The 25,036-nt window shown below is 42.5% G+C and overlaps 1 protein-coding gene across 3 annotated transcripts in view; it reads left to right on the plus strand.

The window, feature by feature from the left end:
• RNF175 (ring finger protein 175) overlaps positions 1–20,829 on the plus strand; it is a 30,153-nt gene extending 9,324 nt beyond the window's left edge. For 2 of the 3 annotated variants that reach the window (XM_059697795.1, XM_059697796.1), the window contains exons 4-9: positions 4,472–4,626; positions 9,207–9,314; positions 13,309–13,429; positions 15,109–15,242; positions 18,081–18,182; positions 20,345–20,829. In XM_059697795.1, the coding sequence (XP_059553778.1) occupies positions 4,472–4,626; positions 9,207–9,314; positions 13,309–13,429; positions 15,109–15,242; positions 18,081–18,182; positions 20,345–20,465 (741 nt within the window). In that variant the 3' untranslated portion in view covers positions 20,466–20,829. The remainder of the gene's footprint in view (positions 1–4,471; positions 4,627–9,206; positions 9,315–13,308; positions 13,430–15,108; positions 15,243–18,080; positions 18,183–20,344) is intronic. The other variant, XM_059697797.1, reaches the window with a different exon arrangement.
• The last annotated feature ends 4,207 nt before the right edge of the window (positions 20,830–25,036 follow it).

Here is a 25,036-nt window from a genome sequence, read left to right on the forward strand (position 1 = left end):
ATCCTCTCCACCTTCTTTTATGTCTCCTACTTTTCATATCTGCAGGAAATAGGGGGGAGGGTGCCACAAAAGAACGTTTCTCCTTCCCTTCAAACCAGTGGAAGGCCTGATGACTACATACACAGAATTGGCGTTTCAGACACACTGTTAACTTGCCTCAATACACTGGCACATCCTTAAGCCACAGATTGAAACATTGCTCTACTTAAAACAAACTCCCTGCCTATTAATAGCTGTGAAACACTAGAATATAGTACTATACCAATAAACCATTAGGTCTGTTCACAGCTTTTTAAAACGAGGCAAGGTGCAAATATACACATACTTACGTAATACTGCAGAAGCTCCTTTAACAGTTTAAATAGCAAAATCAACAGTCTGAATTGATTTGAAGATAGAAATCTAGACCTAGTGGATTTCTAAGAATCCTTCATATGCCACGATTCCGTTATTTTACTTATTCAATTTATGCCCACACTTTCCTGCATTGCCTTTGTACTGATAGCACAATATTTTTGGAGTCGTTTATGTACATGACGATTTTCTGCTTACCTCTAGCATCCCCCTGCCCTCCCTCCATCCCACCCATACAAGTACACACAGACACGTGTACACGTGGCTGCAAGCATAGTAGTTTAGGATTTGCATTGCAAAGGAAATAAGTATCACATACATACATAACTTTCCTTCCTTCCTTCCTTCCTTCCTTCCTTCCTTCCTTCCTTCCTTCCTTCCTTCCTTTCTTCCTCCCACCCTCCCTTCCTTATTGTGTGACCCATTCACTATCCAGTACAAATAGACAAAAGATATCTTTGTTTTGTCTTGATTTGAAATTCTTTTCAGATTCATACATAATGCATGGCAAAAGAAAAAACATGGTACCATTGGGCAGCACCTGATCCGTCAGGACAATCCTCCTGCCATGATGTGCGGGTGTGGAGAAGGTGGGTGATGTGATCCAGATGCAGGGCCAGTCATGCAGATGTGTTTTATATGCACATGCCCAGATGGTGACCCCTCTGGCATCATTAATGTGTCCCAGCTGCCAGGCTCCTCCGTTGCATGCATGCACCTCAAGTTCACATATTTCATGTGTTTATTTATGAGGCACAACATTCCTACATTTCATATGTGGCAGTTACTATTAAAAATGAGAGGTTTTAACTGCTCTGGAAATTGATAAAGAATTTTTAAAATTGCTATGAAATGTGGCCCTCATTTCAAAAGGACTTCTCTGTACAGCCATTTAATTCATAACACAAATTTCTGACCTTTGTCCTGCATGTTGAGAAAATGTGGTGCTGGGTTTAGACTTTAAAGATAGTTAATAAATTGAATATTTGCATACAGAATACATTATAATGATATATATATGTTTTGCTTTCCGTTTATTTCTGATCTCCAAGGCCTGTTTTTTAAAAAGTAGCAGATCTATACATTTGAACATTGTTATTCTCTGTTAATTAAATCCAGGCATCAAGTAAGAGAAATTTGGGATTTTCCAGGAATGGGTTGTATTTATAAATCCACAGGGAGAGAACTAGTTTTATAAAAATATAGTCCAATCATCACTTCAAACTATCATGGATTATAACTCCCCCGATTTGAGGAAATTGATTAGTCTTGTAAAATTTAGTTTATAACCTAAAGTATAAAATATGGGAGCATTGTAGTTTCACTGAATATAAATGAACCAATTCAAATTTTTATTAAAAAAAAAAACTTCAGCATATTTATGGGGGAAGTAAAAAGATGAATAAAATTCTTAAAACAGAGAGATAAAAATGCAAATGACAGGTGATCAGATTTTGAAAGATGGAGTTCATATCCATTTCCTTCTTTGATATCAGAAGTAATGAAATAAAAAATTCAAAACCTACAATAAAGCAGAGATGACTATCTCCACAATAAGCAAAAGGAAATAAAGGAGCAAAATACTGATGAGATTTTTTTAAGGACTTCCACACTTTTATTCTCAACAGTAGAGGGTCAGTCCGACTGGCATGGCTTAGTGATTAATGTTGACCTATGAACCAGGAGGTAATGGTTCGATTCCCAGTCAGGGCACATGCCTGGGTTTCAGGCTCAATCCTCAGTGTGGGGCGTGCAGGAGGCAACCAATCAATGGTTTGCTCTCATCATTGATATTTTTATCTCTCCCTCTCCCTCCTCTCTGAAATCAATAAAGATATATATTTTTTAAATGAGTTATTTAAAAAAAAAAACAGAAGCTCAAAGTTGCTAATGTTGAATGTTAAAAAGAGTGAATCTTGAGTTTTGGTTTCCTCACATATGGTTTCTGATCCTCACAAAAACTATTCTACTTCCTTAAGGAAGCCTGTTTTTCCTATTTGAGTGTATATATATATTTCATAAATAAAGGTGAAAACCCATTCATTAGCTTTGACCATACCCACAAAGTAGGATGGAAAATTAAAGCAATTCTCTGACTAATTCCAGCAAGAGTAAAGAATATGTATCCTTCCTTGGAAGTACTGCCTTGAATTCTAAAACAAAAAGCAGGTTATAGGATATTTTTTCTGAACTCTTTAGGTAGTTACCTCAGATTTGCTCCATGTGTATTTTCGTTCGAATGCATACGTATAATGACAACTGTACTGTTCTCTGAAAGATTTAGAGCAATGCTATGATTTCAGATCCAGGTTGTTTCTAGGGATGAAGCAATTAAAAGAGAATGAAAAGCCTGGGAAATGTCTTCTTATTTGACATGGAAAGGAGAATGGCTGTGGCCTTGCCTTTTTCATTTACATCTTGAAATCCTATCAAATTTGGTTATTGACCTTTGGACTATTATAACCAAGATCTTATTAGAAGATCCAAAAATACATCCATAAACTCTTTTTTTAAAATCTACCTCCTTTTATCTTTTTCAAACTTAAAGAGTTTATTTGTTACTTCATATATATATATTTTTTCAGTGGTTCTCAACCTTCCTAATGCCGCGTGACCCTTTAATACAGTTCCTCATGTTGTGGTGACCCCCAATTTCATTGTTACAAATTGAACTAATTAAAGCATAGTGATTAATCACAAAAACAATATGTAATTATATATGTGTTTTCCAATGGTCTTAGGCGACCCCTGTGAAAGGGTCGTTCAACCCCCAAAGGGGTCGTGACCCACAGGTTGAGAACCACTGATTTAGTTTCTACTAATAAATACAAGACTTTAAATGTATTGAGACAATTTCTGTTAGAAAGTTTTCATTGTATAAGGCCACCTCCTTTAATTACAAAGATGAAGAGAGTAAAGACAACAAATAAATGACATCAGTCTTTGTTTATACCCAGATGACATATGTGACATACATGCTATAACAACTCTTTCTACATCCTGGCAGGCATAATTAATCAATCATGATACTCTTTACCACAAAACCAGGACCCACGCTTAGAATCCTCCTCAACAGAGCATTGCCAGGTGCCACCACCAATTAAAGTCCACACCTGAAACTAAAACCTCGTTGCCATTCCCTTCTCTTACTGGTGCTGAGTAAATAATCGGTGGTTAGTCTACAGATAATAAAACATAAAAGACCAAAGATTATTGCTATTGTTTAAACCTATCCGATTTTCACAAGAGGGGTGAATAGCTGGTTTTAGGCCCAATCAATCTAACAAATAGGAGTGTCAGTCACTATGGTAACCATATCAAGTCACTGACCTCCAGCCCATCAGTGTAGTCCTGCTTCCTGCCATGGGAGCTTGAGGCCGGCCAACTTACAGAACCATCTGATGGCTACTTGGACTCAGGTCAGTGGTATAGACCACAAAGGGGTTACACACAGAGGGACAGGAAATAGTCTGACCCACATCTTAGGGCTGCGTGGAAAAGGCAGCAGAAACCAAAGAGGAAAGACAAGAAGCAAATGGTGGGTTGCAAATCTAATAGTCAGGGTTGAGGTAACAGCACAGTCGGGATTGCAGGGTTAACCCTGTGCACTGGGACAGCAGGCAGAAGCCTCCCAGAAGCTGCTGGGACACCACTTCCTGCCTGGAGATCTCGGTGCATTTGCACGTGTGCCCATAGTAACACCAGCCCCTGAGCTCCATGCAGTACTGTCTGCAGGGCACTTTCCCTTCAGGGATTTCCTCTGATCCCCTCCCACCTCAGCCAGTCAGCATAGGCAGGCGGGGCAGGCATTGTTATCTCCCATTTTACAACTGAAAGGAAGCTCCTTTATCCAAAATCACACAGCCGTCCAAGCCTAAAGTTACTTTCACCTGAAATATCCCAAAAAAGTGTCAGAAGCTGGATATTTTGAATTATTTCCCATTCGAATTTTCAGATAATTGTGCCAACCCGCTCCATGTGCATGTTACAGAGGCGTTTGCAGTTGAACGGTTAACCAGTTGAGGGTTACAGACAGGATTCTGAATCGTTTGACGATGGGCATGCCCTTCTGGGCCCTCAGCCATTGAAAGAGACTTTCTGTTCATTTCTCTAACAGCTGGTGACCCTGTTGCAGATGTGGGTTGTCCCTTTGTATTTCACAATAAAACTTTACTGGTGGCGGTTTCTGTCCATGTGGGGAATGTTCTCAGTTATCACCAGTTACATCCTCTTCAGAGCTACGCGAAAGCCCCTCTCTGGGAGAACACCCAGGTAGGTATTCTACTTGTTTCTTCTCCGCCATGCCCTTTATTGTAAACAGTAAAAAGTATATTTAATTTCCATTTTCCTGGAAGGGGGGCGGGGGGGAGAGGATGTTATGCTTTTTTTTTTTTGTCTTCAGTAACAAAACTGTTTGGAGATTAGCCATACCACTCTCAGTTCACATTCATTATTTAATGGTGATTCAGACATGCCTGTAAAATTTATTACTTTAGCTATTAAGTAGTGAAGGCCAGGAGAAAGAGAAGTGAAACTGTTAAGTTTTCCAGAGCACTATTTGCATGTTTATTTTTAACTCAGCATTTTGTTTATTCCACTATAATTTGTCATGCACATTTTATAACAGAGCAAGAGTTAGAAGTCCGTATTTTTAACAACTCTGCATGGGGTTTATATGATAAGAAATGATTTATTACTCTCGTAACAAATGAGGCTTTAATGACCACTGTCCACCTCTGGACATTTATATAATTTATCACATTATTCACATCTTTCCAAAGGGCTTGTAATGTGCCCACAAGCTTGCTCTCCCTCTCCTTGCTCTGTAGATAAGATCTGAACCCAATTCCAGCTAAAACTGAAGTAGGAGAAAGAGAAAATAAGTAAAGAGTTTAACGGTAATAAGACAATGCCAAGTGTTGATCTTTGTTGGAAAATAAGTCATAAACGCCGGTAAAATATTTTTATGATTATTTAGCCATTCAGATGTTTGTGTTGAATGCTCTAAAAAAGTGGGAGAGACAAAATCAGCTTCTCCTCTAGCATGGATAAGGAAAAATATGCAGTAAGAGGAATTAGATCAACGCATGTAACGATAAAGACTGAAATTCAGATAAATGAATTAGGCTTCTGAGTACTTACACTGAATCCCAGGTTGGGAAGTGCTCGGGTGGTGTCAGGAGACCTTCTATACTGGCCAGGCTAAGGTCTTAGCCTTTGTGAGGACCTGGTTCTCTCATCAGCAAATGGACAGCTGGGCCCCCTCCTTCCTACAGAATGTTGTCAGTTATTTAAGACTTGCGATGTGATCTAAGTTTGAAATGCACTTCTTTTCCTCCCCTGGATACAGTCTACATTGCATTTCAATGAAAGCAGTTTGCTTTTCCAATGCATCGTGCGTTCCCCTGGTGAAATGCAGTCCTGTGCACATCAGCTCATTCAAAGCTGAACTGCACTCCAGGAAATACCCAAGTGCTGCCCTGTTACCCCCCATGGCTCCTACAGCTCAGATGGCCGGGGTCCCACGCCGTCTGCTTCTTGTGCCCACAGTGCATCCCTGTCCACTTCTTCCTGCCCGCGGAGCTCTGAGCCCTGCAGTAATCTGAGGGCCAAGCCACTCCACTCCCATGTTAAGCAGACCCAGCTGCCGCTTGGAGAGAAACAATGGGACAGGCTAATTAGGCCCCTTCTCTTTCAGAAAAGCAGTCAGGATAAAGAAACTCATTGAGTAGAGGTAGTGGGCCTAAGGATCTTTATGGATCTTTGCTTAGTCATCACATTATAGCAAATGTGCATGGTGCGGAAGGCAGACCCCAGAGGAGTGGTCTCCGGCGCCAACGCAGTTTAAAAACCGGCTGTTCCTCCCGAGAGCACACCAAGCCCCTGCTGCGGGGCAGAGCCGCAGATGAGGAGAAGTGGGTTTCGTCTCCACTACGGTCGGGTTGTCTGTCAAGCAATGATCAGGCTCAAAAGAGGCCACAAAGAGGTGGGCCTGATCCCATTAAGTGTTTCTGTGGGCACTGCTCTGAAGCCCTACCTGTTTCCGTCCTGGCTTATCTGTAATCAAATTAACAAGGAAGTCCTGGACTCTGGGAACCTGTACCCCTAAAAGGAGGAAAATTTAGGGGGTGATATTTGGAAAAAGCTAATACATCCTAACAATAATACGACACATTAAGCATTTAATGTGCCAAGTCTTTGAAACATTAATACATTATCTCACACAACCTTCAGAGCTATTTTAGGAGCTGGTGTCGTCACCCTCCCTTTATAAGTGAGCATTCATAGGAAGAAATGCGGAGTAGGGTGGCCAGGGTCCCCCAGGTAGTAAGTGGCAGAGCCCAGAAACAACCCAAAGACGGCCTGAATGCCAAACCCTGCTCCCAACAGCAGGCTGTGGCTTAATTACATCAACAAACTGCTTTGCACAGAGAAACCCTACAATTACAGAAGTTGTTAAGAACACCTGTGGTGCTGGCACCACCTTGAGAGGGGCCCTTCAGGTAGAGCAGCGGTTCTCAACCTGTGGGTCGCCACCCCTTTGGTGGTCCAACGACCCTTTCACAGGGGTCGCCTAAGACCATCCTGCATATCAGATATTTACATTACGATTCATAACAGTAGCAACATTACAGTTATGAAGTAGCAACGAAAATAATTTTATGGTTGGGTCACAACATGAGGAACTGTATTCAAAGGGCCAGAAGGTTGAGAACCACTGAGGTAGAGAGAGGATGTGTGGAGTTCAAGGAGCCCCACTCTGGTGCACCCTGGTGTTTTGGGGTGAAGAGGGAGCTCCTCTTGAGGTTGGCCACTTTTCCCATCATCACCCCTTTAGCAACACCAACTTCCACCTTGATCTGGCTGCACTAAGCAAAGATTCAAACTGTTCAGCACTGGCAAAGCAAAAGGACCAACCCAGCCGTGGGCAAACTACAGCCCGCGGGCCGGATCCGGCCCGTTTGAAATGAATAAAACTAGAAAAATAAAAGACCGTACCCTTTTATGTAATGATGTTTACTTTGAATTTATATTAGTTCACACAAACACTCCATCCATGCTTTTGTTCCGGCCCTCCGGTCCAGTTTAAGAACCCATTGTGGCCCTCGAGTCAAAAAGTTTGCCCACCCCTGGACCAACCCCACGGCCCAGGGAGTCGCTCTGGCCCCAAAGCCGCTCTGGCCCCCATAGTGATGACACAGCCTCACGGTGACTGGAGGCACCTCCTGCAAGTTTCCCGCTCCTCCTTGTAACTCCGAATTGCTGAGGCCTCCCTCAGGCAGGATTATATCTGGAGGAGGAGGCGTACTACCCCCCCCCCGCCCCCCGCCCCCACTTCTCTACTGCCCTTGTATGTGAGTTGCTTGAAATGAGGAAAGCATTTCACCATAGAAATTAATGTAAACGACAATTCATTTCTCCGGTTAGCCCACAACCCCACTTAAACATGTTTCAGAAAGTCCCTTCTGACTGGAACTCAGTGAAGTGGGGTACCTTTTAAAATAACATCAAAACATTACATAAAACCCACTGCCATAGCTCAGCGGTTGAGCATCAACCTATGAACCAGAAGGTCACGGTTTGATTCCCAGTCAGGGTTGCAGGCTCGATCCCTAGTGTGGGGCGTGCAGGAGGCAGCTGATCAATGATTCTCTTTCATCATTGATATTTCCATCTCTCCCTCTCTGAAATCAATATATATATATTTCAAAACCAATACATCAGTAATATCACAGAACTAAAGCATTTGATGCAATGGCTCCAACAGGAAGGAAGCCAGGGGAGGTGGGAGAGTTGAGGTCAGGGCTTCCCGGCTTGGAGGTGAGAGGGTGGGGTCAGGTTTCTGGAGTGAGACTCTAAATGAAGTTTGGTGTAGAAGGCAGGAGAGGGGCTTCAGGAGGATGAAGAAAGAAAGGACTGAGAGGCAAGCAGGGCCTCCAGCCATTGTTCGCCCTTGAGAGCATCAGTCCGGCCACCCCCTATTGTCTCTGGGCACCAAAGGTAGCCTCCCAGCTAGGGGATCCTCCTTCCACCACCTCTTCCTGTCTCGGGGCTGGAGTAGGAGGGCTTGTGCTGTGGCGCACCAGGAATGGAACTGGGCGCCAGCCTCCTCCCACATCCTCCCAGGCATGAGGCAGCCATGTGGCCCACTGCATAGCTTTTTCTAAGGGTTTTACTGCCAGGGGTGAGGGGAACGAACAGGGTCCAGGGTTCCCTTCTAGATCATCTCTACTCCACCCTCCATCCCCATCCTCTCACTTCCCCACCGAGGCCCTGTGGGAAGAAGAAAGGCCTTAAGAGAGGTCATGGTCAGGGCATCCAAGGAGCAGAAAAAAACGAGGCTGAAGCACTCTTGCAAGTTCATCCCAGGGCTAGGGGAGGGGCTCTTTGATGGAAACAAGGTGGGATGAGGGCTGAGGTTGTTTGCTCTGGGGCAGGGGGCAGCAGGAGGAGCAGGAGGAAGAGTAACTCCTGGAGGAGGTGCTGTCTCCTCTTGACTTCTCCCAACTTTGCTTGTCCCTCCACGGTACTCCTGCCACAAGCAGTCTAAGCTAACTAACCCTGGAGCCAAATGGGGAAAGGAGGGAAGGAGGAGGCAGGGTCCCAGGTAGAGTAACCATCCCTGAAGGCCATTTTCACTTGAGGAAGATGGGTAAATCACAATGAATTTATATATGCATATACATAGAAACACATGTACATGGTGGCTGATATAATATACTTAAGTTCTTTGTATTACATAATAAATAAAATTTTAGAAACTCAAAACTGGCTTATGACAATGTTTGAAAAAGATGGAACACTTTATCCTATATCATGCTCTGTGTTTTGCTCCATTTTTCACTCCACAGATTGGTCTACAAATGGTTTCTTCTCATCTATAAACTCAGCTACATATTTGGTGTTGTGGGTTATTTTGCTATCATATTTTCATTGAGTGGACTTCATTTATTTTTCAAGTAAGTATCTCCCATGAAGACATGACTATCTTCAAGCACTTGCTTGGAACATTCATCTGGTCAAGTTCTCTGTATCTATATCTTGCTTATTTGCCTTTTTAAAAAAACACCCCTCCTTACGCCACCTAGAAAAGAACATTCCAAAGGAAGTTATACAGCTTAATGATCCATGCAAATTATTGAGAAGATACCAATGCATGTAACAACTTTTATGACAAATGAATATTTTTCACTTTCTTTTTATTGATTTTAAATCCTCACCCAAAGAGTGAGGATATTTTTCCATTTGATTTTAAATAAAGTGGAAGGGATGGAGATGGGAAAAGGGAGGGAGGGAGAGAGAGAGAGAGAGAAAATAAAACATTGATGTAAAAGAGACACATTGATTGGTTGCCTGGAACCTGCAACCCTGTTATGTGCCCATGACTGGGAATTGAACCCAAGATCCTTCAATCCAAGGATCAATGCTCTACCCACTTAGCAACACTGGCCAGGGTTCCAATCTATATTTTCATTGGACGGTACAGCTCTGGAATTTTGTTTCTAGTACCCATGAAATCCCTTTTGCTGGGGACAGTTGGAAAAGGAGAAAAGTGAGTGCTTAGACATTGAAAGGGAAGTAATGAGATAACAGAGCAAGATAATCTTGGGGGAAATAAAGGAATTGGGATCATTGTATCTATGACTCAGACCAAGTTCCCATTAGGGAGAGGGTGGCTGAGATGTGCTGTGGAGAAGGCCCTCGCTGAAGAGCTGAGGCTGTGGCATCAACCTGTGTTCAGGAAAGGGCGTTTCAGTCACACCGCATAGCTATGGACACCAGCTCACACAGAAACTCGCCAGATGCCTCTCACACCAAAGTTACTCTGTGGCCATAATAGAAATGGAAAGGCAGAGATCAGCAACCCTTAACTCATAAAATAAGGAGGCGATGGGAGAGAGCGCCAGGCCTGGTGGAAGGGACTTTTCCTATGGCAACAGCGCAATCCGATTTCATAAGCACTTCGTGAAGCTGTTGGAACAGGAGCTCCTACCACTTTCTAGCTGGAAAGGGATAGAAAGTAACTGTACAGATCTGTTATTGCTAGTTTAAGATAGAGAAAGACACTGATTTCTTTCTTTAGCGTACTGTCTCTGAGTGAATGCAAAAATACTGTAAGGGCTTTTATTAAGTCACTTGAAACTATGTTGCCCCAAGGCTATATTATCTCATAAGATTTTAAGATCCTTAACCATGACTTCTCCTGCAACGAGGAATAGCAAGGCCTTAACCCTTCAGGTTGGGAAGGACTTATTTTCCCCTCTGAAGTGTTGATTATCATTGCACTGAGATCCTCTTCCCTGGAGCCATGAGTTTGTTACTATACTTTTCATCAACACCCGCTCCCTTGGACTTGGAGGGAAGATCATCTTCACTCCTCCCACACTCCTAGTTGTAAAGTTACCCAGGCAAATACTATGCAGCAGTAAAACAGAAGGATCTCTTACCCTTTGAGACAGCATGGGGTACCTAGAGAGTATGATGCTAAATGAAATAAACCAGTCAGAGAAAGACTGGTATCACATGATTTCACTTTATATGTGAAATATTAAGAACAAAATAAACTGATGAACAGAATAGATCCAGAGACATAAAAGCATGGAACATACTGTCGAATCTCAGAGGGAAGGCGGGGGTGGGGGTGGGGGGTGGGTAGGAAGAGATTAACCAAAGAACTTGTATACATACATGCATAACTCATGGACACAGACTATAGTGAAGTGAGGGCCTGGGGTGGAGGTGAGGGGGCTACAAGGGGTAAATAAAGCATATATATATATATATATATATATATATATATATATATATAGAGAGAGAGAGAGAGAGAGAGAGAGAGAGAGGCCCAGTGCACAAAATTTGTGCACTCGGGTGGGGTCCCTCAGCCTGGCCTGTGCCTCTCACAGTCCGGGAGCCCTTGGGGGATGTCCAACTGATGGCTTAGGCCCGCTCCCCGGGGAGCAGGCCTAAGCTGTTAGTCAGACATTCTTAGCGCTGCCTCGGAGGCGGGAGAGGCTCTCCCTCCACTGCCACTGAACTGGGCTCGCCAGCAGTGAGCCCAGTTCAGGGCTTCTGGCTGAGCAGTGCACCCCTGTGGGAGCACACTGACCACCAGGGGGCAGCTCCTGTGTTGAGTGTCTACCCCCTGGTGGTCAGTGTACATCATAGCGACCAGTTGTTTCGCCGTTGGTGGATTTGCATATTAGCTTTCTATTATATAGGATACACACACACACACACACACACACACACACACACACACATATACTAGAGGCCCAGTGCATGAAATTTGTGCACTGGGGTGTGGAGTTGTCCCTCAGCCCAGCCTGTACCCTCTCCAGTCTGGGACTGCCGGTTCCCAATCGCTCACCTGCCTACCTGCCTGATTGCCCCTAACCACTTCTGCCTGCCAGCCTGATCACCCCCTTACCACTCCCCTGCCAGCCTGATCGATGCCTAACTGCTCCCCTGCCGGCCCGATTGCCCCCAACTGCCCTCCCCTGCTGGCCCGGTCACCCCCAACTGCCCTCCTCTGCCAGCCCGGTTGCTCCTAACTGCCCTCCCCTGCTGGCCCAGTCACCCCCAACTGCCCTCCTCTGCTGGCCCAGTCACCCCCAACTGCCGTCCCCTGCACGCCTGATCATGCACAGCTGCCCTACCCTGCTGGCCATCTTGTGGCTGTGGGCGCCGCCATCTTTGAGGGCGTGGCAGTCAATTAGCATATTCCCTCCTTATTGGCTGTGTGCACTGCCATCTTTTAGGGCGGGGCAGTATATTAGCATATTCCCTCTTTATTAGATAGGATATATATACATACATACCCAGGAAAATCTTAAAAGGATGAAGCTGTCACCTGTGTTGGAATTCCCAAGTCACATCACCAAAGATCTGTGATAGTCAACGAACTCTACATTTCCATCTCAGATTAACAGAGCCAAAAACACCCAGAAGAAGGTTCCTGAGACAGACTGCTCAACTCCTCTCCACTGCCTTCCCGATTCCATCAGACCCACCCAGCCCCACTGCTAATATTGAGACTGTTGATAGATATAACAAAACAAATATGCAATGATTAAGATTTAGATATTAAATTAGAGACTAATTTTTTACTTTTTTTAAAAAAAAAAAAGATCTTTCTCTTTAAAAAGAAAGGGGGTTCTAATAGAGAACCCTATTGTATTTGAAATATAATCCAACTTGCAAAAAAAAATTTTGACTAATACCTGACAACTATGGCATAGTTGCAAAAGGCCTCAAAACTTGAGGTTGATTCTTGACTCTATCTCAAATATTTTCAGGTCAGATCAAGTATTTGAAAGTATTCTGTAAAGTCTGAGATCTAAAGCAGGGATTCTCAACCCTAGCTGTGTTATAGTTGTTATCTACGTAGCTCCTAAAAAGCATTTCTGCGCAGACCCCACCCAAGGCCACTTAAATTAGAACCCTTTAAGAGGGCTCACATATCAGTCTAGTTTTAAATCTCCCCAGGTGATCCTAATCTATATTTAGGGCTGAAAACTATTGCTCTGTTAAAGAGGTTTGGAATGTTACCTGCCCAATGGGGCGCCTGGGGTCCAGAGAGCTTCCAAAAATATTGCTGCACAGGCCTCATCCCCAGAAAGTGTGATGTAATTGCTGCCCAGGTTCTTACATGCTCGGCCCAGCTTGAGAACCATTGGTTAGAATCAGCGTGTCTAAGGACTGCGATCTTAAGAAACATTTAAAGACTCTCAAGAATTACTTTCTCCACTTAGCATTGAGTGGTAAAACTTTAGGGAAATTTAGAGAATTTAAAATTTTTCGTTAACAAAAAGGCAAACTACACCAATCAATGAAAAAAAAAAATACCGCCAAGTTTCTATTAGCTACTGTGGCAGGAAATATTCTCCTAGCTGAGCACCCCCACTGCCCCCCAAATACCACATTCTTATTTTCTTGTCCTGTTGTTTTCAATAGAATCAAGGCTAGAGATGCCATGGATTTTGGCATTGTGTCTCTGTTCTATGGCCTCTACTATGGCATAATGGGGAGAGACTTTGCAGAGATCTGCTCGGATCGCATGGCTTCTACTATAGGGGTAAGTGTTGCTTTTATGATTTGTAACCACTTATGGTACATGGAAAAACGGTCTCATCTGACACCATATTTGCATCCATTTTCAGAAATCAATAAATCTTTCTTGGTTCTCTCAGCCCAATTGCTCCTTGGATTCTCCTTGCACCAAAATTGTCTCTGCTAATTAATTAGAAAATACATTTCTAATCGATATAAAGTGGTTAGGAAATAAGGCATCTTTTAAAATATACCAATTATTTGGAAGTAACCATATCTAGCATACTCCAATTGCCATCATTTAAAAGATTAAAAACTCAACAATACCAAAAACCCATTATTTCTGCCTACTACAAATAAAAGTCATATCTGATGCAACTACAACACTTTAGAATCAACCAGTGCCTCGAGGTAATACTCATCATAAAGATCAGTTATTATTGTATAGCATATGAAGAAGTAAACAATATAAAAAGTGTGTTAAATGTAATTCTGACTATATATTGTTCCCTGGAATTCTTGAAAAATCCCTAATAGTTTAACTCTCTTAAAAATAAAACTCAGAATGAACATACTTGCTGGTTGGATGGATTTCAGAGTCAGATAGTAGGAGCATTTATCTGTGCCTGACACATGCACATCTCTTAAACATAAGCCAAAGCCTGCAGGGCTGACCCAGTGGTTTCAGGAATTCTCAGCCATGTCTCTTGGTACACAGCCAGATCTGAAATGGAAAATTTAGTGTGAGGGCAAGAATGAACTTCTAAACTGTTCTCTCTCCCCATTTATGGGGCAGGACTAAGGGGACGTTATCTTGATTTCCTTTCCACCCATTTCCATAGGCTCTATCTTACCCTTTTCCTTGAGCTTGGAATCTAACTTCTGTGGTGAAATGCTGGAACAAGATTACCTTTTGGGATTCCTCTGCCATGTGTCATCTGTGGGCCAACTGCCTTTCTTATAAGGTTTAAAGTCAACAAAGGAGGAAGCATTTTCACTCCCAGTTCCTCCAACAAAAACCAGAAACCATACCCCTTTAAAAATACCCAGGGCCTCTTGTGCTTGCTGATGAGCAGGAGAGGAAAAGAAGAGTTGTATGCCCCTCTTGTCCAGTGGATCAGGAAGAAGAGATTTAACCTAGCAAGGCAACCAAGTCTTGAAGCACCAACTTTCTGGAGACTTTTCATCTGATCACACCCATCCTCTGTCATCTTCACTTCAGGTCACCAAATACGTAAACGCACTGCCTCAAGCCATTGGGATAGCCCCCAGTGACTTGAATTGATGGTGTGTGCATGTGTGTGTCTCTGTGTGTGTGTTTACAGGCACTACAATTACATGGGGATTAAAGAATATAGAGATGCCTGGATTTACTCCAGAGTTGTGAGCTGAAAAGCTTCCTGTGTGATTCTGAGCCACATCCCTGAATAGAAACTGCTCCTCTTGAAGGATTCCTCTGTCGGAAGATTGGAGTGGAGATTATACTTAGCAATGTACTTTGGGTCTATTTGGGGTTCCGTGAGATTTTGTCTGGAAATCTCACACCGACTAGCATCGTTCCCATGGGAAAAAGAGTTTCAAGTTCTAAACCAACGAGGAAGCAGTAAAGACTCCCTGTCCCAAAGCCTGGCAGTGTCTTCCCTGTGTTCAGAGAATGGTCTGTGCTCTCCTGTTCAACAACGCTCTCTGCATTTCTCCCAACAGTTCTACAGCGACAGTGGGATGCCCACAAGGAGCTTGTCAGACAGCACCTGTGCCATCTGTGGACAAAAAATCATTGTGGAGCTCGATGAAGAAGGGCTCATTGAAAACACTTACCAGCTTTCCTGCAATCACGTGTATCCTTTTCATGGGAAACCATTTGGTCTTCGTGAAGCAATACTGGGAGGCAAATTTCAAATAATCTGTGTTGGGTATGGGAGATGGCAAGTCAGGTAAGACTGTCTCCTCCCCTATTCTCCTTCCTGTCCTCCTCATATCCCCATCTCCCCTGCTTTGCTTAGTTCCCAGGCCTTTATCCTTCTGCCCACCTTTCTTCTTGAGACTTTCTGATCATCCCTGCTGAATAATGAACTGCTCATTTAAGGGGAACCTTCTGCTCCAGTAAGTTCCTTTGTAAAAAGGAATCTTAGTGCCACAGGGACAGAAAGGCTCAGCATCTGTATAGGATGCTGGCTGGACTGTTGGTGAAGCCATAGTGAACAGATAGCCAAGAAGGACCAGGGAAAGAAGTGGGTGAAGGGGTGAGGAAAAGAGTGAAGTTTTAGGTGCAGGGAGGAACTCGGGACTATGCGGGTGGAGCCCCATGTCTGAATCTCACAGGACCAAGAACGACAAGGTGTGTTTTGCTTTGTCATCCTAGGAAACTGCTTGTGTCTCCGGTGGTAATGGGTGCAGGCAAATATCAGCTTTGGCCCTGCAAAGAGGATAATGCCACAGACAGCAGGACCCTGTAGGTTACAAAAGGAGGAACCAAAATGTTAGCACCTAGCTCTTGGACCATTTGGCTCCTCTACCTATGTGTTCTGCCCCGAACAGCCATCTACTGGCTGAAGGGTCTTGGATGTTAGGGACCAGTCAAGCCCGGGCCTGGAGACCAGCATTCTCTGGGAACTCCAGCAACTACTGAGGAGAACCTCAATATGTGGAAAGACGGCTGAGATCAAGAGCCCTGAGTGAGGCAGCCTGTGCTGCCTATGCAGGTGTCTCTGGATAGCAAAGTTGTGCTGGCCAACAACCAGTATTTTAACTCTTTTCTAAGTACATAATACTTTACTTTATAGTGTAATATCAATTTTACAATACTACGATACACTCAGTTCAAAGCTCTGGCATTATGAGGCGGTTAAACCATCTGCCTCTTGCCTGCAAAGCCCACCTCTCAGTCAGTAAGACCCTAGATGTGCAGCGCTTATGACTCAATTCTCTTTAATCTGGAGAGATTACACTTATACAATCCTGAGAGTAAAACACTGGATCAGATGCATTTGAAATGTAATAGGAACTTTTGCTTCAACATTTAAGCCTTAACATGTTAAGGTAAGAAACAAAGATAACCCATATGGATTTCGATGTTGGTTTTTCAGTGGGATACCTTTCCCAAAAAACTATCATTTTTAATAGAAATTTTCCAAGTCTGGCTCTAGTTTTAAATATGCCTTACTTTTCAAATGTTGGAACAGAGCCCCTGCTGCCTTTTGCAAGTGGAAATATTTTCTCTCTCCACCTTTAAAAGCCCTTGGGAATCATTGTACATGTGTGCATATGTAATCCAAAATGCAGTTATCTTTAAATTTGCTTTGCAGGGAGTGTTATTAATGGCCCATTTTAGCATGAGTGATATTAGCCAGAAGCAGGCAAACATGAGTCCTACTAACAAGGCAGGGGCAGAGATCTGGGTCTTGCTCTGGAGCAAAGAAGCGTGGAGATTCTGGAGATGAAAGAGGATATTAAAGAGGAGGTGGACTTTTCAATGCTGGCTCCAGCCCTTTCAAATAAAGGGCCAAATGGGTTTTGCTTCAAATCTTTGTTATATAATACACCACTTTATCTTCACCCAAGCATGTTGCAAAAGTGACCCCAATCCCAAGAATATAAAATAGTGGAAACTCTTAGTTGCACGCAGATCTAATATTGAGGAGTTATTCGCATGGCCTTGATTGTCTACACCTCCATGACCCTCCATTTGTCAGGGCAGGGCCTTCTCTATCATTGCTGTCACATGGATGTGTGGTAGGCCAGGCAGTAAATCATGAGATCTTGATCTAGAAAGCCACCTTAAGATCAATGACCATAGACATAAATGAATCAATAGGATGGGTCTCATTGTAGGTCATCATCCTACTCAAATCAACAATGTTGTGGAACCTGGGAAAATGTATTTGCAAAGGCAATTTGGCTTTGAGCGTTTCATTCAAATATTCATGCAATACATAGGCACTTAGGCTCTGCCTAAGGTGCTGCGGACAGAGGTGAATGAGATGTGGCATATGGTCCAGGAGAGACATGGAAGCAGCCAGTCATGATACAGTGTGACACATAGTGCTGTGGGAAGCATCGGGTTCGCTCTCAACTTTGGAGGCCAAGGGCCAGCCTTTCTAGATAAGGGGATGTATACAAATAAATGCCTAGATTTATATTTTATTAAAAGCAACCAGCTCCTTATCAGTAATAAAAAAGATAAGAAACTAGTAGAAAGATTATAAGTTTATGACCACATCACTTAAACCCATCTAAGTGCCTAAGACAAGTCTGATCATATATAGGTAGTGAGTAATGCACAAGAGTAGAATAGTGGGATGCTATGGGAATGCATGAGAAACGCACAGTAAGCTGGACAGAGAGAGAAAATGATGCATTTACATAAGATATTACCATAGAAAAGCATTTTCGCATCCTTAATCTAATTTAATTCTTGTGAGGGTAAAGTGAGGCCAAGAAGCTTGGTAACTCTCAGGCCACAAAGCTACTGCAGCTCTGACTCCCAGCTCAGTCCTGGGGGGTCCGCTGTCCTGCGGGATCGCCCTCAAAAAGTGACGCACACAATCAGGCCATGACTGACAGCCATTCTCTCACCCTCCACTCCTCCACCCTACCGATGGAATCACTTCCAGCATATCCTCACAAAGCAAACCTCGCCTTTCACTTCTAGAAGCTTCCCTAACAAGATGCCCAAGCTTTCATGAATTCTGCATCCGAGGTTGGTGTATTGTTGGTAAAAAGCAGACCTGCCCTTACTGCAAAGAGAAGGTTGATTTGAAGAGGATGATCAGTAACCCGTATCCTTTTAAGACATAAGTTATGGAATGTTATCTTAAATGTTTCTGGTGATGCATTCCTCTGTCTAAACCAGTGATGGTGAACCTTTTGAGCTCGGCGTGTCAGCATTTTGAAAAACCCTAACTTAACTCTGGTGCTGTGTCACATATAGACATTTTTTGATATTTGCAACCATGGTAAAACAAAGATTTATATTTTTGATATTTATTTTACATATTTAAATGCCATTTAACAAAGAAAAATCAACCAAAAAAATGAGTTCGCGTGTAACTTCTGACACGCGTGTCATAGGTTCGCCATCACTGGTCTAAACTTTCATTATCTTCATTGTAGTCACAACAGAAAACTGTCTGTTTTCCCAAAACACCTACCTCATCAAAACCACTTATTGGTCTCTTTTCTCCCCTGTGTCTGCTACTATTCTGGTTAGGAACTGAAGTGCCAAAAGAGACATACTCTACTCTTTATATTCCATATGTTCCGGCATAAGGGCTTTAGCGGAAATGTGATGGGACATTGCAAAAGATAGGTAAATATATGGAAAGGTGAGAGAGAGAGAGAGAGAAAGAGAGAGACAGAGAGAGAGAGAGAGAGAGAGAGAGAGAGAGAGAGAGAGAGAGAGTCCCCAAATGTGAACTAGGGTATAGAAAATTATTTTTAAGGTGTACCAAATTTTATTATTTCCAGAACTAAGTAGGGCTTTTCCCCCCTGGATTTTGGCTTTTTAAATTCCTTGCTATGCCCTCATTTTTTCTTAGGCTAAACCCTAGTATAATAGTATTGAAAGGAAATGAAGACCTACTGGCTTTGTTGGTTTCTGGCAGCAACTAGGATTTTTAGAGATATCTGGATCCCCGTCTAAATAAACCCAAATCTCATTAAGGCACAGGCAGGTAACGGCCCCATCCAGAGCTGACTGCAAACACTCAGTCCTCAGCCCACTGGTTCCAGGCCATAATACACGTATCTCTTCCAGGGGTGAACAGGATTAAAACATATCCCACTTTAGGCAGGAGGCATTGAGAGGTTGGTATCAACCTGCCAAATACCCTCTCTTCTCAGAAGAGACATCCTTTCTATACTTTTTGTGTCTCAGTCCCCTATATTGCACAGTGCTAAAGCAGATACCGCCCTTGTTCCCTGCCTCTCACCAACCCTAAATGCAGTTTTAACAACGACTGCTGGCAGCAACCTCCTTCCCCCAATCTCTGAGGTTTGAAAATCCAAGAAAGACTTTCATGTAGGGCAGCAGGGGAGGCAGCACTGATGGGTCTTTGGGTCCTTAGAGCCTCACTATAGCAACAGCCACCGGCTCCATCCACAGGCCGGGCCTTTCTCGGTGAGTCCGTGCAACTCAAGCACAACCGAGGCTAAAGGTGTGTGATACTCCTTCCTCCTTCCTTTTCAGCAGCTCTCCCTGAATTTCCAATTCTCCTGTGAGGAGACCAAGCCCAGACCGTTTGGGGTGAATAACTTGTAAAACCACAGTACATAAATCTTTCTTTTAAAATTGGCCACAATGTGATCATAAATGTCACCTTAAATGATCATTGAGATAATAAGGAAGAACTGGTTTCTTTCTATAGTCTTCTGAGAATAAACTTGAATATTGCAGGTGCCCTTTTTACTGAGATTAAATAGAAGAAAAAGCTACATGTGAAAAAACCTGCCTTCATGCGAGTAACATTGCTCTCAGAGATATGATGTATTAAGTCCCCTCAGAACAATTTACCAAAGGTACCAGGAAAAAGTATATCTTACCTATGAACACAAGTTCCCTTTTTAATATACAATGAGTCTCCTCTGATGAGCTGCCTACGAAAGCCCAGAGCTGTTTTGCTCAGTTATAGCAGCTTCCCTTACCCTTGGCTTCCTATGCTGTCATTCCCCTCTTCCTCTTTCTTTCAGTATTTGACCCTTGCCTTTTATTCTTGTTTTATAGTTGGGATTGTGGCATCAACTTTTATTACTAGAAATTAGGTGTATTAGGAATAATTATGATAACCAATGCTATAAAAATCATGTATGGAGTTTTTAAATGGGCACATAGAACTATGAAGGGAAATGTCCACTCATGCTATTGCTTATATTTGCAAATGATACTTATAAATATTTCTGCTATTTGGTCATATACAGAGCAGCCTCCTTAACTGAGATTTAGCTGGGAGCGCACACACATTTTATATGGACAAATCCTGGATTGGCTTCGTTATTTGGTTGCCTGGCAACCCATGGTGATAGGAATAGTTCAAGGCATTAACTACTCACTAGGGCTGGAATGATACAGGAAGCAAGGTGTTGCATGTTGAAATGTTTTCAAGTCCTTGATTCTACATTTACTATTGATAATCATTTTTTAATTTTAGAGATGATTCCGAGAGTTTAGAAAACTGAATAAAATTTGTGGGTCTACCTAAGGCAATTAGTCTATGTGGACAGAATTTAAAGAACTGAGCAACGAAATAAACCAACGAAGTACACTCTGCATCTTTCCCATTACGATTGTCTTCTGATCCACACATGTGACGCGTGTATTACAAACACCCCCAAGGACATCCCTCCTCTGATTTGGCTGGTAATGATCTCATCTGTTGAGTGTTTCAGAGGTTTGCAAAGCACTTCTCACACAGACCATTTAGTGATAACTAATACCTCTGCTCAATTCAGCATCTCCAAAGAAGCCGGCAGAGTTGTGAAGTAATCTGCGGTGGAAGGATAAGGCCTTTTCTACTCTTCGTGCTTGTGACCACTTGGCCACTTTGGCACCACTAAACCCTCCCATAGAGATAATTACTCCCGAAACCTCTACACTAGGTGCCACCGCCCACGCAGTGGGCCAGAGCTATGCCAGGTTTCCTGAGTCTGCCAAACGCACGCAGCCCACCCAGGGGCTGTGCTGAAGTGGAGAGAATCACTCTCAATCTTTTGTGCAACTCTGTGTACACACACACACACACACACACACACACACACACACACACACAGTCACTCTGTTGCCATACTCTGCTTCTATTTTCTTCACAGCAATTATCCATACCTGCAATCATATCATAGATTTGTTTATTGTTTGTCTTTCCCTCCATGAAGGCAGAGAATTTCATCTGTTTGTTTTTTCCCTACTGTATCTCCAGCACTTGGAGCAGTGCCTCTATAAATAGGCACTCTATAAATATTTATTGAAAGAATAAAATAATCTGTTTGTAGGAGGAAACAAAATTAACAGAATAGCAAAGACCAGTCAGAAATAATTAACCCATGAATGATATGTCAGACTCCCCAAAATTAATTCATTTTAAATTACTGGTCATTTGTTAAACAGCCAACACTGTATACGTAACACCAGACATCTTCTGTAATATTTAAAGGTATTACATTCATAAGAAGTAGAAAAAAACACACCCACTGTCAAAAATATTGGCAATGTACTTAATGCTATGCAAAATTCCATCATAGTTTTAACAAAGAAGCACACTAGGATTTCTACCTGTTGGTAACTGGCCTTCGTAAAGTTGCCCAGTGCTTCAGTGTTATGATTGGTTCAGCATCCAGATTACTAGAAGATTTAACTCTGGTTTATTTCTCTACTCAGCAAACATTTTGGCAATTCCATACTTACTACATACCAGGAATGTACAAGGGTTAAGGAGATAAAACAAGATTCTTGATTTTATAGTCTTGATTTTATTGACAAATAAAAGAGCTCATAGTTGGATAAAATACTAACTAAAAATTAGTTTTTATTCTGGAAAAGGAGCCTTAAATTGACCTCTGGCCCTAGCAAGTTTGGCTCAGCAAATAGAGTGTCAGGCTGTGGACTGAAGTGTCCCAGGTTTGATTCCAGTCAACATGCCTGGGTTGCGGCCTCGATCCCCAGTAGGGGGCATGGAGGAGGCAGCCTATCAATGATTCTCTCTCATTGATGTTTCTATCTCTTTCTCCCTCTCCCTTCCTCTCTGAAATCAATAAAAATATATTTTTAAATATAAATAAAATAAATTGACCTCTGATGTATTTGCCACTTATCTTCAGTGGATGGGTGCATAAGGGTAGCTTTTAGAACAATTTAGAACACTGGGCAGGTAAGCCAGTATGAATTTGCTTGGAATTCTGAATGACTCTCAGAGTTCAGAAATATGTTAGATAATAGCTAAACAATCTCAGGAAAAAAATAAAGTGCTATTTTTTTATGCAGTTTAAGTATTTATAATTGAATTCCAATTTTGTGAAGTTATATATGCATATATATAGAAAATAATACCATAATTAATTAATAACATAAGAATAAACTCTGTGCTTTCCATATGAATAACTGTAGACCTATTTTTGCCCAACACTATATATATATGGAGGCTCAGTGCATGAAATTTGTGCACAGGAAAGAGGGGGGTGTCCCTCAGCCCAGCCTGCACCTTCTCAAATCTGGGACCCCTTGGGGGATGTCCGACTGCTGGGATTGGGCCTAAACTGGCAGTCGGACATCCCTCTCAGAATCCAGGACCGCTGGCTCCTAACTGCCTTTGCCTGCCTGCTTAATTGCTCCTAACTGCTCCCCTGCCAGCATGATCGTCCCCAACTGCCCTCCCCTGCTGGCCTTATCGCCCCAACTGCTTGCTCCCCTGCTGGCCTTATCGCCCCTAACTGCTTGCTCCCCTGCCGGCCTGGCCTTATCGCCCCAACTGCTTGCTCCCCTGCCAGCCTTATCGCCCCTAACTGCTTGCTCCCCTGCCGGCCTGATCACCCCTAACCGCATCTGCCTCCACCCCTGCTACCGTGGCTTTGTCTGGAAGGAAGTCGGATGTCCGGAAGATGTCCGGTCGACCCTTTCTAATGAGCATATTACCCTTTTATTAGTATAGCTAGTACAGACCTATACACTACAGTTATCTGTGGTTATCTGAAGGTAAAAGGATAAGAGCTGATTCTTATTTTCTTTTATATAATTTTATCTCTGTTCGAAAATTTCTACAGTGAACTTGTTTAACATTCACAATCAGAAAAATATTCTTTTAAAAATATTCCTTTAAATCTATCAATTAAGTATTAAGCTATTTTTCTATTGCTGTGCAAATTATTGCAATTCAATCTAACAGATCAAGTCCATGTTAAATGTATCTAGTCCTCATGATAATTAACATTGTGTTTAATGTAGGAAATAGAGAAGTAAAGCAAAAAGTCCATTACTGTGTTTGGTTTCTGCAGCACCTCCTCAAGTTTCCTTCTCCTGAACTTTTCCATGTTTTTCTTAGGCTGGCCACTGTTTCCTCCATAACACTCTCCTGGGAGTTTGTATGAGAGAAGTATTATGTGACTGTCCCAGGGACTATAGCCTGTTATACACTTAATGAACTTACTTCTTTGGGATATTTTTCTGTGAACCACAGGATCTCTTATATTCCTGCTAGTACCCTTCACAGAAAAATACCCATTTGTCAATCATAATACATAAGGAGATGAATTACTTCTTGGAAAGTAACACCCAACATCTACTCCAGGCATCCCTGCCACCCCATGCAACCACCTCATGGTTCTCATTCTCATGGCTTGGTCCTCTAGCCCTCCTCACGCCTCCAGAGGGAACAGTGACTGAGTGAACATTACTGTACATTAATATCTACATCAGGCCCTATGATCTCGATATTATTATCCCTACTTGAAGGGAAAATACTTTGGGTCAAGTTAAGTAACTTGCCCAAAGATATGTACCTACTAACCCAGGACTTTCTGACTCCAGAGCCCAATAAACCACACAAACCCAGTTCCTGCTGAGAACTGAGCAGGGGTCAAAGGAAGTTCACTTCCTTTCACATAAGAAGGTAGTTGTACCAAATCAGTAAATAGCATGAATTGCATTAAATTTAATGTGTTATTAAATCTACGTTATAAAAAGTAACACAGGGAAATATTATCTATCTTTCAAAATAATTGTGTGCCAAATATTTTTTCTCATTATGAGGAACCTAGAGGTTTATACTTGTTAAAAAATATATTTAGCTCACAGGTATTATTATAAATTTTCAGAAGAAAAAAAAAAAGGAAGGCCTTTTTAGAATCAGAAACAAGACCTTTCAAAGAAGCAAAAAGCAGCACGATGCCAGGGAGACAGACCAGCAGACGGGGCTGAGAGCCAGGGTCACTCGAGACGAATTAGAACTGCACCTACGGTCAGAGGCTGGAGGAAGAGGAGTCAGGATATGGGCAGCTTCTTTCAAGTCCTTCTAAACGGAGTATTTTATTTACTTTATTAGTTTGATTTTCAGTGAAAAACGTAATTTACTGTATCTTGTGTTGTGTACCCTCCTCACTTAAGTAAGTATGGCTAAAGAAACCTATCAACTACCCAAACAGACAGACAGACAGACCCAATTAACATGGAAACACACGCTTTTTTAGGTAATTTGTATCCTGTAAAGTCTGATGGGGACACACAACACTTTTTTTTTCTAGGAAAAGCAATATCGAGGCTGGGTGACTCTAATGTTTTGCCTTTTTGACCAGGAGAGCAGTCACACAAAGAGGACACAGCTGAGTGGGATGGCCAACACCTCTGTAGGCACGGATGAGTCCGCTAGCAGGGCTGACTACAGTCATTTGAAATCTTCTGTTCATCTGTGCACTTTCCTAATGAACTAAACCATTTGCTACAGATAATTCAGAAAACAATAATGGACTTAGATCCTGATTACCTCCCAGGATAAAGAAAAACCAAACCCCCCCCCCTTTTTTTTCAATCTGCTAAGTCGTTTTTATAAAACAGCACTCCAGATAAAACTTGGAAGTTTTAGTAAGCAAATCCTCATGTGGTTTATATATACTTGTGTCGTGGACGAGGTGGCCCAGTGGTTAAGGCAATGGA

This window comes from Myotis daubentonii, chromosome 5, assembly GCF_963259705.1.
Source record: "Myotis daubentonii chromosome 5, mMyoDau2.1, whole genome shotgun sequence".
Taxonomy (NCBI): Eukaryota; Metazoa; Chordata; class Mammalia; order Chiroptera; family Vespertilionidae; genus Myotis; species Myotis daubentonii.